Source organism: Fistularia commersonii, chromosome 1, assembly GCF_037954325.1.
Source record: "Fistularia commersonii isolate RoL2024-O1a breed Wild chromosome 1, RoL_Fcom_v1.0, whole genome shotgun sequence".
Taxonomy (NCBI): domain Eukaryota; kingdom Metazoa; phylum Chordata; class Actinopteri; order Syngnathiformes; family Fistulariidae; genus Fistularia; species Fistularia commersonii.
Window position 1 is genome coordinate 19,800,643 of NC_141284.1, and position 16,816 is coordinate 19,817,458.

At 43.7% G+C, this 16,816-nt stretch overlaps 2 protein-coding genes across 4 annotated transcripts; one reads left to right on the forward strand and one right to left on the reverse strand.

The window, feature by feature from the left end:
* The first annotated feature begins 2,061 nt into the window (after positions 1–2,061).
* Positions 2,062–14,353, forward strand: adam17a (ADAM metallopeptidase domain 17a). 2 transcript variants are annotated; one of them, XM_086153441.1, is made up of 20 exons: positions 2,062–2,243; positions 2,523–2,655; positions 3,122–3,255; positions 3,551–3,639; positions 3,944–4,127; positions 5,952–6,082; positions 6,348–6,434; positions 7,051–7,176; positions 7,342–7,486; positions 7,808–7,899; positions 8,244–8,396; positions 8,711–8,910; positions 9,039–9,142; positions 9,397–9,531; positions 10,306–10,436; positions 10,575–10,653; positions 10,767–10,855; positions 11,051–11,110; positions 12,016–12,049; positions 12,873–14,353. In XM_086153441.1, exons 1-20 carry the CDS (start codon positions 2,138–2,140, stop codon positions 13,262–13,264), a joined length of 2,604 nt encoding a protein of 867 aa, XP_086009567.1. In that variant the 5' UTR covers positions 2,062–2,137; the 3' UTR covers positions 13,265–14,353. The 2 variants fall into 2 exon arrangements, with proteins under 2 accessions (XP_086009567.1, XP_086009576.1); XM_086153450.1 differs by lacking the exon at positions 12,016–12,049.
* Positions 14,351–16,562, reverse strand: iah1 (isoamyl acetate hydrolyzing esterase 1 (putative)). Of its 2 annotated transcripts, XM_086153462.1 has the most exons (7): positions 16,462–16,562; positions 16,266–16,318; positions 15,751–15,902; positions 15,378–15,539; positions 15,169–15,290; positions 14,820–14,992; positions 14,351–14,750 (listed from the first exon to the last, which is right to left on the reverse strand). In XM_086153462.1, the coding sequence occupies exons 1-7, from the start codon at positions 16,522–16,524 to the stop codon at positions 14,744–14,746; spliced, it is 732 nt and encodes a 243-aa protein (XP_086009588.1). In that variant the 5' UTR covers positions 16,525–16,562; the 3' UTR covers positions 14,351–14,743. The 2 variants fall into 2 exon arrangements, with proteins under 2 accessions (XP_086009588.1, XP_086009597.1); XM_086153471.1 differs by having other exon boundaries at positions 14,351–14,992.
* Between the last annotated feature and the right edge of the window lie 254 nt (positions 16,563–16,816).

The following is a 16,816-nucleotide window of genomic DNA, read 5'->3' on the forward strand; positions in this document are numbered from 1 at the left end:
CAATCTCTCACACACAAAATGTCAACCCTTGGCCTGCACCCCACCCTCTGTGACTGGCCTCTTGACTTCCTGACTGGAAGCCCCCAGTCTGTCAGGATAGGTAATAGGACCTTAGCCAGTATCATCATCAGCACTCCTTGGGGACATGTTCTCAGGTTTGGCATGTTGCCTAAGATCCACAGGAGAGCTGCCTCCATCGGCGAGGACCACGCCCACCCTCAGTATGGACTGTTCACACTCCTACCCTCCAGCCGGAGTTACAGGAGGGTGAAATGTAGAACAACACGACTGAAGAACTCGTTCTACCCGACGGCCATCAGACTCCAAACAGCTGACACTTATTCTTCTTTTTCTGCACTTTATATGCAGCACAGTCAGTGCTGCACTCATCTGGACATGTAATTACTGGCCATTCAGACTGCACTCATACTTGGACCGGCACTTTGTGAGTTGCACTCAAAGCTGCGCTCAAATGTCTTATCACACTGCCAACACTGTTCATATATATAATAATGTTTACTATCTTTATTTCTTATCAATAAATATCTAAATGCACTGCGGGCAGCTAAGTAGCATTTTCACTGTACAGGGAAACGCTTTTCTACACTGTGTATGTGACAATAAACACTTTGAACCTTCAATCTTCAATCTTTGCAGTCAATGATTACATAGATTAAATCGGCTGCACAAGATGTAGCCTACCTGTGTGCTCTTACCGCTGCTCTTATAAGTTACCCTATGTTCCTGTCTTTTCTGGAAAAAAACATACACTATAGCCATTTCCATCCTTTTTGCAAAGTCCACCACCATCTGTCCCTCTGCGTTCCTATCCTGTATGCCAAATCTGCCCATTCTTTTCACCTCCAGAACATTCCTGACAAACTCATCCTCCAAGATAACCCCTACTCAATTTCACTTCCTGTCAATACCATGGTAGTACAACTTTAAACCTGTTCCTAAGCTTCTTAACCTTATCACCTTTCCTGTGTGTCTCCTGGACACAGTAAATTCACCTTCCTTCTCTGCATCATGTCAACCAACTCTCTAACTTTTCCTGTCATATTCCCAATAGTCAGAGTCCGCCCTCTCTGTTCCAGCCGCTTGCCTTTCCTCCTCTCTTCCTGTCAAACACACCTTCCTCCTCTCCTTCTTCCACCTATAGTAGCCAAATTTCCACCGGTGCCCTGGAGGTTATTGGCATTGGCAGCTTCTACCTATCCGGAATGAGATTTGTAGGTAAGATTTGCACATTTGGTTTTGGCACAAGTCTTACGCCGGATGTCCTTCCTGACGCAACCCTCTGCATTTATTCGGGCTTGGGACCAGCTCAGAGAGACAGTGGCTTGTGCCTCCTTGAGGCTGCATTTCTCCCTGACAACCTCCTCCTGTGATGTTTACCAAACACTTCATTGACTTTCCTTCTGTGGAGCTTCTTTATGGATTCAACACATGGATACATCCTGTGGCTCTTTGAGCAAAAAGAGAGGCCCCCTTCTCATGTTCATCTCACTAATTTGAAGACCACATTCCATATTTCTAACGGTTCAATTTGAGTATAATTTGTATATACTTATTTACTTCCTGACCCAAAAAAATTTATATTCAGGCATTCCAAAACCAGTCAGACCTTTGAGAGCCAAATCTATATTAAAATTGTTATGAGATTTGTCACCAATCTGACTTGCAAACCCCTTGTTTTAGGCATAACAGCTGAATTTGTAATACCCTTGGCCATTTTGCATTGTGCCCAGTGAATGGGGAGAAAATGATAATCAAAAATTGGAGAGATCACAGCATTATTATGAAACAATAATTGCTCCCTAAAATCAAACATCAGCAACAATAACAACCTTATCTTAAATACTCGGGGTACTATTTTTTTCTTACTAAGTGCTTTACCAATAAAGTAGATTGACCTATCGTAGTATTTGCTCAGTTCTCCCATCGCTGCAGAGTAATTATTACATTGCAGTGTCTGACACTGACTTCATGGAGGGAGGAGGGGGAGGGGGCGGAAGGGGGTTGCAACCGGATGTTTCCATTGATGCACTTCCGGGTGGCCCGGCTGGTCGAGAAGGCACCAACTTATGATTATGTCAGTAACGGTGCTAAACTAGCCGACCGGGTTGCCCTGGAAATGTGGAACATCTTATTATTCGCCTTTTTGGCGACTAGTCGTCTCGACGGAGCTCTCAGGTCGAGGAGCGCAAGAGAAATTAACAACGAACAGAACCCGGAGTTCGGTAACGTCAAATAATTTGCCATGCTAACTTTAGCTCGCGGTGGAGTTGACATGAAAGCTGAGGCATTTTAACGCTTACAGCTTCGCGATCTGGTTTTACTCGCACTATTGTCAGCCCCGTTTTAGCGAAAGGGTGTAAAATAGATCGAACAAAACTGGTAATGGTCACATCTTCCAGCGATTAATTGTATTTTTGACCACATCCGGTCCGCGGGTATCACTGGCTAGCAAATCTCGGTGATGCGACACGGATCTGTTTCACGGACTCGTTCTGTTCCAGATTCTCTGAACTCTGTCCTGTCGGATTTCGACGTGCTGCCACTGTCAGGCCTCCATCAGCACTCTGTGAGCAGACGGGACGTCCACAGCCGCTCCCACCTGGAGCGTCTGGTCAGCTTCACGGCATTTGACAGGTACAGCAGTCATGTTTGACACAGGCCTGCTACAGTGCTCTGTGTGTGTGTGTTTGTTTTGAATATTTTATCCATGCCTTGCAAATAGACCACTGTACCATGCGATGCTTCTGCTCTTGGTGCCATTCAGAGTTTTATTGTGTTTATACTCTCAGTTGAAAATCGAAATAAATTGTGTTTTTGTCTGGTATTTCTTAAAAAAATTCATGATTTGTGTATCACATTTCTGAGGTGTCTCTTTTAGCTTCACAGCGGTGCAACAGTGTTGTTTACAGCCTGGCTTTGTGACTGACATCCCCCAACGCAAAAATTGAAACCATTTGAGATCATTGTCAACGTGAATTTGCTACTTACTGTAATATAACCATAGAATAACACCCAAAAAACGTGCTATGCCTCACAGGAGCCAAAGCATTAATGAATAGAATTATTAACACGCATCTTACTTCTATCCTACTAACTCTAGAGATTTCCAGCTTTACTTGTCCACCAACACGGACCTTTTCACAGAGAACTTCCAAGCTGTGTTTGTTGATAAAAATGGGAGGGAGGAGAACTATAATGTTCAGCTTGAGAACTATTTCAAAGGACATGTTGTTGGTGAGTAAATGGTCCCAAGGTTATTGACTTTGGTTGTTTGTTTGCTTGTTTTTTATTTTTCCACAATTCTCTATTATTATTATTATTATTATTATCATTATTTCCAATGCAAAGTATTGGCCATTATTAAGACCCTGTTCACCGTGTGAATTATATTCTGATTTTGTTAACCCTCCCACATCAAATACATCCAGTCATAACAATCCTATGAATACAAATACATTTGTCAAATGCATTTTTTTTATTAATCACCTGATTAAAGAAAAACTTCTTGTTTCTCATTTTCTCATTTCAGGAGAAGAGAATTCACATGTTCAAGCTCACATAGATGGAGATGAGTTTTCTGCCCACATTCTAACCAATGTTGCAGAATACAATATAGAGGTAAGCACTGACATTTGGGATGCTGTCTTGTATCACCATTCAAGATTATTTCTCTTAAAATTAGCTTAAATATCAGATCTACTACTTTGCAAAACCTTTTTATTTGTTAAGCTGTCCTAACTATTATATTCATCTGAGAAAATTGGACTAAGATTTTGCTATCTTTCCCCAGTTCTATATCAGTATGCTAATATATCATTGACATTCCTGTCTTTTTCCTGGCAAGATTCCTTTGCCTCATTGTGACCCTCTGTTGTTTATTTTTTATTATTTTTTAATTTTTTCCTCTGGTCTGGGCACCCAGCCTTTGTGGAGGTTTACAAATACCCCCATAGATGGAAGATTGCTGGTTTATCGTTCTGAGGACATCAAGAATCTGAGTCGTATAGCCTCTCCAAAAGTATGTGGATACATCCATGCAGAGACCAAGGACCTGCTGTCTGAAACTACCAGGAGGAATTGGGATGGGCAGGAAGAGCCGGACCCAGGTGAGTTCAGATAGTCACTGTTAGATAAAGTCGTTCTCTGTGATTGTTGGTATTTTCTCTCATTTTACACCAATGAGATTTTTCTCCCAGGCAAATCAAATTTCATTGTTATGTTATGTTCCAGATTATTTGATGATGAACTTGCCGAGGTTGTCTTGGTCCTCCTTAACTGGGTGCAAGACCCTGCAGAAACAATTGGTGCCTTCAGTGCACGGGTGTTCTGTGAAGCAGAGAGCCTGTTAATGTTCAAATTTAAATTTGAAATCATTTTGGTGCTTACAAATTGTTAATTGTCTGTCTGTGACAAAGAGTTCTTTTTTTCTGAAAGGGTTTTTCCAAATGAAATAACGTTCAGAGAATTTGCAATAAAGAAGAGTCTTATTATTGATGAAAAAAAAAATCTCTCTCAAACTCCAAGCTCATCTGTAAGGGTGCCTCTGCTAGATATCCGAATGGACAAGGTTTGTATAGGCTCTTAGAGAAGACAGCATGCCTTGTACTCGTGGAAGAGGTGTCTGTGTATTCAACATCAACACCGATATGCGATAGACATTGTTTTTTCAGGAAGATCAAAATAACAAATATGTTTATGGAAAATTAGATGTTTTTCTCATGGCAAATTAGCCTGTGGTTGTACACCAAAGTTTGACGTGAAACATGGACATACAGCCTCAGAGAAATGATATTGAATAGATTGTCCTCTGTGGCAATCCTTGAACTAAGGATTGAACCATTGTCAGAATCAGAGCCTGCCAGCCCCTTTCTGTTCCTTCATAATATGCACACTCTGTAAGACACTCGCGTCAAATATACTTGTTGTGGTGATCAGTGTTCTGAAAGTGCTCTTGTGAATGACTTAGTTCTGGAGATGCGAGCATATGAGTATGTGCTCATATTTGTGCCTCTGTAGGGGATGTTTCTCCAGAGGCAGGAAGGTTGCCCTTTGATGCTGAAGATTATTGCTTCTTAGACTCTGTGCTGCCGATGGTTGTTAGGAAGATAGCCAACAAAGGAACATTGAACAAATGTTTGAGTCAGAAAGAGGGAACGAGGAGGAGGATGAGGTAATGACAAAGGAAGTGGGCGTAAGATTCTGTAACAGCCACTTGAATAAAACCCTTTTGTCTACAAAATGTAGCCTATGTATGCACATACACTCCTGACACCAGGGTATTATGCAAAAACCAATTGCCTTTTATTTTGCACTGCCATGGATATCCAAAGCATTTGGGAGTTATAATATGTCCGTGGTGATATCAAAAGCACCTTTTTGCAGGCTCTTGGCAGAAAGTGCTTGTCGGGAACGCGAGTTGAGGTGAAGGTTTTTCCGTAGGAGGCATTAAAATTCATGGAGGCACTGCTACCCAATGAGAAGGCTTGTAACTGGTTGCCGTCTTAGTTGGAAGCAAAAGAAGTACACCCACACTTCTGAATGGATTTAGAAACATCCGTGGTCATTGAGCACGGAAGAATAATCTGAATGTATGTATTTGAAGGTAAAATATCTTAGATGATTCTATACCGAGTAGCAGTTTGGTATTAATTCAAAATCTAAACTCTGCAAACCTCATATCAGACAGTGTTTTCTGTCAGAAGCTACCAAAGATGCAGTCCATAAAGAGAATATATTCACCTTACTCAGCTACTTTCTCACTCATCCTCCCCCTTCTGCTGATTGTGGACTTGTTATACCCTCACCACTGAATTTCTTAAGATCCTGTTTTCAGAGCCAGTCGATTTGGGGTCGCTAATTACTGTCATTGTTCTCTATCTCTCCTTGTGTGCATGTTTGTAATCTTGCATGTGCTGCTTCTGACTTTGCAGATTACCTGCACAGAGAGAAGAGGCAGCTCCATGACCACAAGAAGAATACATGCCCCTTGTTGCTGGTCGCAGATTACCGCTTCTTCAAGCACATGGGCCGTGGACAAGAGAGCATCACTCTGAACTACCTGGTCGGTCTGAGTCATCATGTCTAATTTAGCGGTGCTGAGAGAGAAGGGCTGCATCATGGTCTCACACTCACTTATAGGTTAATGAAATGGTGAAATTGAAAAAGTTGAGATGGAAGAGATTGAACTACCTCACCATCATCTTAATCAGGACACTATCCAGCACATTGACACATTCGTATCTCAAACTGTATATTTAATGTACGTTTGGGGAATGACAATATATCTCTCGACATATTTATGTTTGTCTTATATTTCCTCATTTCAGATCGAGCTGATTGATCGAGTCGATGACATATACCGCAACACAACATGGGACGATGAGTTCAAAGGTTACGGTGTGCAGATTAATCAGGTTTGTAAGTCGTTTCTTGGGATGAAACCCGATTAGAATTTGTCTTCGGAACTAGTCAATGGCACGCCGGTAACAGACATCACCCCATCAAAACCAAGTATTATGTCATGTAACTCCCGGAAGTGAGTCTTACAATAACAGTGTCCCCTCAGTGGGGTTGAGAGAAAATCTTTTGTGTGTGTCTTGTGGGGTACATAATTTAATTTGTTCCACAGGATTTGGGAATGAATGGACGCACTGTTTGTCATACTATGACTCCCAAGTGTTCTCACTGCAGAGATATGCATTCATTTAGTCTGTCTTAGTTATTTTCCTATCTCTTTCTCCATAGATATGAAAGATGTGACAGGAGAATCATCAAATTTCCCTCTCTCTAATAATATTGACTGTATTATAGCTGTTGCTTCCAATCAACCGTTTTAATTTTGGAGGTTCATCCCTTTAACTCTTTGGATGTTTGAGAAATGTTTTGCATTAGAATATGTTCAAGCCTGGACTGTCTAACTCAGACCCTTTAGAAATGTTATGAGAACTCCATGTGATATTAATCATGACCCAGTGCAAATCCAATTCGTATTAAATATGTTTAAAAAGTGCTTTTGTCTGTCGTTCTCAGATCATCATAAATAAAGATCCGTCGACCCCTCCCCCTGGCCGTGCGAACGCTGGCTGGGTCCACTACAACATGGAGAACAGCCCTGTGAAAGGAAAGGAGGTCTGGGATGTGAAAAGACTTTTGGAGGTGGGGAAGAGACAAAAAGATTCAGAAAAGAAAGATAATACTTGTTAGACCAGGGATTCCCAAACTCCTCAAACCCTAGCCCAGAAAATTAAGAGGCCAGAGTCTTGGTAGCACTTTTGCATTTGTTGACGTGACGCAGCTGATGTAGTCTCCTGTATCTCTCAGCAATTCAGTTCGGATGTAGCTGACAACGCATCCACGGTGTGTCTGGCCCACCTATTCACCTACCAGGATTTTGATGAAGGCACGCTTGGGCTGGCTTATGTTGCCCCCTCCAAACCTCAGGCCTTGGGAGGCCTCTGCCCCAAACGTAAGGCCACACCGGTGCAACGGTGTTGTTTTTGTACGATCAGATATGAACACATTTATACATAACATACAAGCTGATGCATGAGGCATATGCCTCACTGGAAGAGTGCTTGGATTCAATCCAGGGTCCTAAGTTACCATCAGAATGCAGTTTGTTTCTGGTGAACAGCTCGAGAGGATTCAGACTGTAGCTGATGCTCAGTTTCACTTCCCGTCAGCCTCCACATTTACGTCTTTTCTCAGTCTGGGTCCTCATGCTCCTTTGCCAATGCTTGTGTATTTTTTAACCGTGCAGATACTGACATTTTTGTATTTTGTCCAGCCTACTATCCATCTCTGTCTGCCAAGAAGCCTAGTTACCTCAACACAGGCCTGACCAGCACCAAGAATTATGGCAAAACAATCCTGACGAAGGTCCGTGTAAATGTTGTTTACTGTGAATATCCCTATTGTAAGCGGTTGCTCTGAGGCCAGGGGTCCAGCCAGGACTGAATGCAGCGTGACAGCATACTGCGTTAGGCTGCGATTATATCAGGAAATTGTGCTTTGTTACAGAGTTATTGCTAATACTGCTAGCCTTTTGATGGATTTTGACACCTCATCTATGAGAATCACTTTCTCACAGTTTTAAAGCATTGATGAGATTATTTTGGGAGGTTATGTACGTTGTACATAGACAATTTCATTATACACACATTGTATGTCCACATTTGAAAATCTGCATTTATCACGTATCACTGATGCTTGCTTTCAATCAGGAAGCAGATCTGGTGACCACTCATGAGCTTGGCCATAACTTCGGAGCAGAACATGATCCTGACAACATTCCCTACTGCGCTCCCAGTGATGACCATGGAGGAAAGTTTGTCATGTACCCAATTGCAGTTAGCGGAGACCACGTCAACAACAAGGTAATTACTTGTTTAGCAAGCAATTAGCAATTGATATCCTGCTCAATTCTTCCAGACGGGAATAATGTTAGCTAAATTATGCTTACATCATACCTGCCAAATAAATGGATGCATAGATAATGCATCATCATTATTTTTATTGCAACTATTGGGGTAAAGACATGTTAAGAAATTGTAGCAAAAGCCCCACACAGACGTGTTGTTCTTCTATTTTAGCTTCATGACAGGGTTTGTTCCTCATCAGTGTCAGCATTTTTTCTAAGAGATCCCATGACGGCTTCAAACTAACAGCTTTTTTTCCTCCCACCTTTAAGCGCTTCTCCAACTGCAGCAAGATCTCGATAGGAAAGACGCTCCGTTTCAAGGCTCCTGTATGCTTCAAGGAGAGAAACAGCAAGGTGTGTGGGAACTCCAGAGTGGAGGAGGGAGAGGATTGTGACCCAGGGCTGCTCCACCTAAATGATGACCCTTGCTGCACATCGGTCTGCATGTTCAAATCTGACGCACAGTGCAGGTACGGGGTCCGTATGAAGATGCAGACGTGCAGTTTTCGCACCTAGACATACGTGAGCATCAGATATTGAAGGCATCAATATTTTTCATTGGGAGTCCTCCTAGTTACTTCTGTCCGTTTATCCACAGTGACAGAAACAGCCCCTGCTGCAGGAGGTGTAAGTTTGAAGTGGCAGGAACTCGGTGCCAGGAGCCCATCAGCGCAACGTGTAAAGGCAAATCCTTTTGCACAGGCGAGTGCCTCCTGTTGGTAAAGAAACTGCGATTCCTCAGCCCTGGAATAATCATGAAGAGTAATATTTAGGTCATGGAAATATTCTACAGCTAAGATAATTAATCAAACAATAGTTGTATGCATAAAATGTATGTCGACATGTAACTATTGCGATGCTGGTAGTCAAGCCTGACTTCCTGCTTGAGTAGCTTAGCAAATGATGTAACCTAGTCAGAACCTCACATCTGTTTCACCCTTTGCTTGATCATACAGGCAACAGCAGCCAATGTCCTCCTCCTGAAAACGCGGCCGACAACACTATTTGTGTGGACAACGGCCGGTGTCTCAATGGCCAATGCAACCCCTTCTGTGAGGCAGTGCAGAGCCTTCAGTCCTGTGCTTGCAATGGTAACGTTGTCTTTTTTTTTTTTTTTAACTCAATTTTTGTTTAGTTTTTCTCTACATCAATGTGACAGGTACATATACCACATATAATGAGATGACATGATCATGTCATGATATATATAAATATATACATAAATAATAACAGAAATATCGGGGGTGAGGGAAAAAGGACATTTAGAAAGGGCAAGATTTCAAGGGACTCTTTGCACCTGCTTTTCTCAATGTTAAGCTATCGTGTGGATGTATAGTTCTGAATTCATGCAATCATCAGCTTCATTTGTGCAGCACAGAAATAGATGAATCCATTAACTAAGATATATCTACCCTCTGTATCTTTTTGCAACAAGGTTTTTGTTAAATTGATTTTCCTGTGTATATGCATGGAGACACCTTTTTTTGTCCCTGAGCAACAAGAGGAGTAGTACACATTATCTGCCCATGATTTTAATTTCTCTTGCTCTGCATCAGATAGGTGGGTGTCTTGTAGGAATGCTCACTCAAGCTCTCACAGAACCAACTTATTGAGCTTCTATCAAATCAAACAGCTCTTTACAGCCACGTAGCTTCTACTATCTTCACAAAACTTAACTACAAAATACAATTATATCTCCTCTCCTAGTATTTACTATAGAAATTAGGGTAATAAATAATAGGGGTGGGAGCCATAGTGTCGTAACTTATCTGGCTCGAGGAATATATTAGATTAGAATGTATTGATTAGTTTTTGATAAACGGTATATTTAAATGCTATGTGTAGTTCATGTTCTCCGTTTGCAGACACAGAGAATTCCTGCAAGGTGTGCTGCCGAGGGAAAGATGGAACCTGCTCTCCCTTCATCCAATCCAACAACAGTTTCCTTTTCCTGCGCAAAGGAAAGCCCTGCACCGTGGGCTTCTGCGACGAGCATGTGAGTGATCCGACCCGCTCCACTGTCCCGGTCCTCCTTTTTTCATCTGAAAGGATTCCCTGCGCTCAGTCCAAAATAAAAGCACTACATTTAGTGAACTATGTGAGTTCATTGGCCAGTGTTCTGTTGTGACATCAGGGGAAGTGCATGAAGCAGGTACAGGATGTGATCGAGCGGTTGTGGGATTTCATCGACAAGCTGGATATTAACACATTTGGTAAGTCTAGTACAAAATACTGAAAGATCAACCCACTGAAATGATGCGTAGATATTGTTCTGAAAATGAGTGTGTTGATGATTTGCTTCCTTCCGTCCCCGCTCTTGCATCAGGGAAGTTCCTGGCTGATAATATTGTCGGCTCCGTCGTGGTGTTTTCACTCATCTTCTGGATTCCTCTCAGTATCCTGGTACACTGCGTGGTACGAAATATTTATCTTCTTTTCGTTACTTCTTCGATGAGTTCACCACCTCCGTGTTTGCAACCGCGCCTCCTTTTGAATGGATATCACTGTGACACCGAAGGCAGATTACAGGAAGTGATTCATTTCAAACAAATGTTTTCAGAACTTTGTCCTCATCCAATTACTGACGTTGTTTTATCTCTCCTTTCACAGGACAAGCGTCTCGACCAGCGGTACGAGGAAACCACAAAGTCCCTCTACTACCCTCTGAATGTACGTTCGCAATCAGTCAGTAACACTTCTGATGCAAGAGCTTTTCATCCATGCTAACACAACTAATACGGTCCCATGGTGCATCTTCAACCACCCCCTGAGGGTGGAGCGTGACAGGGTTTTGCGTCTTAGCTCTAAGTCCCTGCATGAAATTAAATGGCTGAACAGTAGTGGCCTGCTGATTCCAGTGTCATAATACTGAACACGAGCTCAGTGGAAGAGCTGGGAGAAGACTGCAGCCGTAGAAAATGTCAGGTGAAGCAAAAGGAGTGGGCCGAGGAGGGGAGGCATATTACAGCTCAAGGCAACACCGTGACAGCCTTTGTGTTTATCATTGATCTTATATTCACACATACATACTAGAACGCAATAGTTGGAAAAGCCATCAATGAGGGGGGGAAGAGGTTTGCTCCGAACTCGGATCTGTTTCATGAATCTCAGGGCTAAAACAGAAGTATCAAGCACGGAAAAGGCCCCATGCTCCTTTACCGGTTGATTCTCTGAGAAAATTATACCGGACCTGCTAGTTTAAGCTAAAAGGAAAAGAGGAGGATCATGTGAGGAAAAGACGTTGATCATTAAAACTAGTGATGCACACATTACTGACATATTTGCCATGAATTACCATTGGCTTGGGAAATATCTGGATATACCAGTGTTGGTTTCATATCCAGCATCAAGCGAAAGGACAACCATTGAAAGATTGGGCTATGAGAGTAAGATTTGTGAGAATAAAAGTCCAACCCTTCTGGCTTGAGGGGGGTCTGACGTGTTCAGGTTTTGAATTTGAAGCGGCGTCAGCAGATAAAATGAGTGGAGGCCTCAGTGTCCCAGTGGAGTCGAGCTCTGATTGACTTGTCCATCACTCTTTGCCTTGGCCCTTTCCATTCTCGTTGGAACTGCAGCAGACGGAAGTTTGTAGCGCAGCTCCTGCCGTAGGTGAGTGCCTGTGCCATGGCTTGGTGTCGCTTTGCATTGCCATGTAGTCCATGACGCTGCATGGTCCGTGGCCCGCCTTTGGGATACTCCCGCAGTCATTTACTCCTTGATGTAATCGCTGATCGTTGACCCACGTTTCCGACTCTCGCACACGTCATCCTAGGGATGAGGTGAAAGAGGCTGTAACAGAGGCTCACGTATCCGATCAGACATTACCTCAAGAAAGCAAGACTGCATTCTCAGGAGTATTCAAACAGAAAGGAGTGACCAGATTGTACCTAATTGTCTTTTGTGACATTCAGACACTGTGAAAACGTTTTAAGTTTGCATCTGCTGCTGTTTAAAGCCCCGGGAAGACAGAGGGTGATCTCCGAGTGTTTCTACTCGTTTGGTTTTTCATTGGCTGTGTACACAGTGTCCAGTGGCTTTTATTTGATTAGGAAAACACGGAGACTGAGGCTACAGCTCTCTGTAGACCTTCCTCACTGTCGACATTTTGACTGGCAGCAGCAGAACCGCACCAGATATATATATATATATATATATAACATTATTAATCTCCATTTCATTTCGGTGTGCCTGTAGGTCAGCATGCAGAGTGCCATTCATATTAGCTTCACCACAGCTTGTGTCACCAAAGAGCCAACATATGGAAGGTCTAATTGTTCACCCATCCCCACTTTTGAATAGGATACAGGCTGTTGCATTATTTCAGTCTTACTGTCAAGAGGGGCCCATGTAAGACTCTGACAACCCCGGGGCCCACCTTAGAGACAGACGTCGGCCATTTTTATGCCTCACATTTTTTTTCCTCCCTTACCAGAATCAAGAAAGGCTGATCAACCTGCAGTCAGCAGTTTTACGCATCGTCAAGTCCCCTCAGCCTCCCTCCTCCTCCGTCCTGATCGCGCCCTCCTCCCTGCCCCCGCAGCCTCAGGTCAACCAGGCCGCCACCTCACTCGGGGGCCACAGCAGCAGCAGCCCGGCCCCCGAGCTGAGCTACGGCCCCAGCCTAGACTGCACGGGGGGGGTGCGGATGGCCACCATAAAGGAGGACACCAGCAGCGACTCTCACCTGGGAGAGGAGGGCCTGGCGGACGATTTCACAACAGAAGGAGCCTGCTCGTCGGGTATGAAATCCTCCTACGAGGATCTGACAGAACAGAACACGGCTGCCAGGGAACGACGGCGTCTCCACAGGCAGGAATGCTTTGACTCAAAAGAGACGGAGTGCTGAATTCCAGCAACTGCTACTTGATTTTGTTGAGGCAACTACAGTTTCATTCAGCCAGTTGTGTTTAGGGAACTTGCAAAGACACACCCGGCCTTGTCAGTCGCAGATGTTTCATGTGAGGCGGTGGAGCTTCTTTAGCTTGATAGAAGATTTTATGTGACTGCGGTCAAATCCATTATTAAAAATGTAATTATCAAGAAAAAAAACTGTGCCTTTTTCAGCTTGATAGCTGGATATTTGTCAAATAAAAATGGAGGTTGTTTGGAAAGCTAGCAGCCACAGTTGATGCATACAGATGTACGGAGGGCCATGGGTTTCAGTCATCCTGTGTTAGAGGACCTCTGGTGTTGCAGGTTTTAGAAGAACACGTGTAAATCAGTGGATACACCGGCATCCAAAACTGTTACTTTATCGCTGTTTTCCTTAATACTCGTCTTATCTCTGCACTTAAAGTAGTTTTCGGCACTGGAGGATTGTTTTAATAAATGTACTTTGTGAAGTGCAAGACCAGATTTGTTGAAAAATGGCAGGCTCGTATGTTACTGATCTGCTTGTGACTGATTTTTAATACGGTGCGTTGCTGCAGTGTTGCTCTCACTGTAGTCGCTTATCGTTACACTTTATGTTTTATTCTTGCGGTTAATCGAAATACCTCTCTTTTTCTGGTCTCGTCCATAAAAAAATCATTTTTAACTGACCAGAGATTAGAAGGTCGGTGTGCTTGAGCACCGAGCTGGCCTTTTCTGCTCCAACTTACTGTACGTGGGCTGTCTCACCTGTGGTGCTGCAGGTGCCGTTATGAAATGTGTTTATCTTCCACTGAACAAAGTAACACAGATGTGAAGCACTTCTCGCAACCTTGGTCATACAGCTAAATATTTGTGATCCACAGGAATGTGAAATCCTAAAGATTATTCAGTAAATATTTGGGTTTGTAAAGAAAAATGCCTTTTTTTTTCAACAGCTATTATTCCTTTACTGTAAAGTTATCAAAAATGAATACATCTATCGTCATGTTTTGACTTTGTGCAGTGTTCTCAAGGCATGGGAATAAAAACTATTGCAAGGATTTTGAGCTTTACTCAGCTTGTTTTTGTTGTTGGCTTGTTTAAAAAAACACTGCTATTATTTTACTCACAACTGCACATGCAAGACAAAGGGAGAAAGGAAAGGGGTAATCGACTGATCGGGGCTGTTTTGTAACTGCCTCTATGTGTCTTTATGGTCTGTACTAAGTTTTCTGGGAGCAAACGACAAACACACAAACAATTCTCAACAACATCCACATACAAGGCTTGATTGATCAACTCCATTATGGTGTGAGAAATGAATTGACGTTGTTAAGTGATTCCCTTCCCAACAAGAGTCTGCGTGTTTCTCACAGAGGAAAAATGTCAGGGATGGTGGACGGAAATGAAAAACCCGTCCCTCCTCACAGAGGGATCAGATGTGCTCCTTTTTCATGATCTGGAAAAAAACCCAGTCATGAGACGGACACTGCAGCCTGGGGCCTTTCAAGAGAGTGAGTTTCCTCACTGGTCGCAGAGCAGGCTGCTCTCAGGACTCCCAGCATCCACGTCTCCCCAGTAGGGCAGGATGAAGGGCAGGTGAGTCAACCGGCTCTCCAGCAGCTCCCACAGATGCTGAGTCAGAAACTGGTTACCCTTCTCTGAGAGGTGAAGCCCGTCAGACAGGTAAACTGTGTAGTCCTGTGGAACAGAGGATGGTCAAGGCGGCTTAAGCCATGTTAAGGTTCTCAGCCGGACGCATACATGTTTTTTTCCACAGGTGAGTCGAAAGTCGAAAGACGCCGCCTCGCATTTCTTTCCAATCACTTCTTCATTAAAATAACACACTTCTGCAGAGCGGCTAAAGTCCTGCCTACCTGCCCGTCCTTCTGCATGAGAGACCACAGATCCAGGACGTCTGATCCACACTGAGATGCGGTTTGGACGCACCCCTGCGCGTACTGTCCTGCTACCGAGTTATGGCGATTGAGAGGATATCCTGCAAGAGGCATAGAGAGGCGCTCATGATCCCGTCTGTCTGCGGGAGGAATAATGTCCAACATGGTGCTGGAGGGAGCTGGCCTACCCTTCAGCGCACACTCTTTCTTCCAGGCTACCTCGTCAATAGGAGGAGGGGTGATGAAGATGACCCTGTCTGCGGGGATTCCTACTGAGGCCAGATGCCGAGAGATGTCTTTCAAGTTCTCTGTGTACTCCTGCAGAGGAACATGCTGCTGGGGGTTCTCATCTCCACCACAGGAAGCAATGAGACACACAGGGGAGAAACTTGAATTCAGTTGGAAAAACTTCCCAAACGACACACCCTTTTTAAGTGATGATGTTTAAATATTTGTGAAATCGAATTCAAATTTCTGTGAAATCTGAGGAAGCTGCTCATCTTTTTCACCGAGGGACGTGCAGGGAGAAGGACGGCTGACGTGGAGTCTCAGGTCTCGTACCTTTCAGGGCGCAGTCGTTAGCCCCGAAGAAAACGGTGACAGCAGCGACGTTGTCGCCCGTCGAGTTTTGACTGTTCAGAAGACGAGGCAGGAGAATTCTGGCCCATCTGGAGTTGTAGCCAGAAAGCCCTCTGTTCAAAACATCACACTTCCTGGAGGAGATGCAGTGAAATTAGAGTTGGTGGTTGGACTCTTAAAACAGCTCCCAGCCAAACATTGAAAAAACACAAGATATGAGATGTCTTTTTATACATGAAAAATGGGTTGCACTTTTATCAAAGATTATATAATTAGTATAGTATATTGTTCATTCTCCTCTTGGCTGCTCCTTCAGGGTCTCAGCCAATCAGCTGCCTTTCCAGGCGGCTTCATGACAACTTCCATGTTGACTTTTGAGGCGATCTCATGCTGAAATACGAGTCAAGTCTCTGCGATCTGTTGGTAAATCAGTAAAAAGAAACAAAAACGAACAGTGATTCGGTCCCAGAGCTCGTAATCGAGAGGGAAACACTTACCTGGCGAGTCTGCCGGCGATCTCGGTTCCCCAGCCGTGGGCCTGGAAGGCGAACTGAAAGCAACAGTGCCGGGTCACTCGGTCGTCTCTGAGCTAGCGGCTAGCCAGGTAGTTAGCCTGGCTAGCCGCTAGCCAGGTAGCTAGCGGCTAGCCAATGAGGATCACACGGCGAGCACTATTCTCACCCAGGGACTGACCTGTGTGATGGAGTCGCCGAATAAAATCACCTTTGGCCAGGTGATGGTGTTCAACTTGGACATGATTGTGCGGCATCCGGATACGAAGTGTGGAGCGTAGACGGAACTTCCGGTAGAAGTTTGTAAACATGCTTAAAAATAAAAGCCTCAACATGAAGGCATGGCAGAGTTGGAAGTTGGATCGGGACGGGGGGCGTTATGAAGTCATTTATTCATTTTACATCTCCCTGAATCGATTAAACCCATGTTTGTAACGACAAAATAAAATACATTTTGTTTTGGAAAAAAAGTTCACTTTTATAGATGCAATACACTAACAATTAACACAATCTTTCTCAGTTCAATTCAATACGTT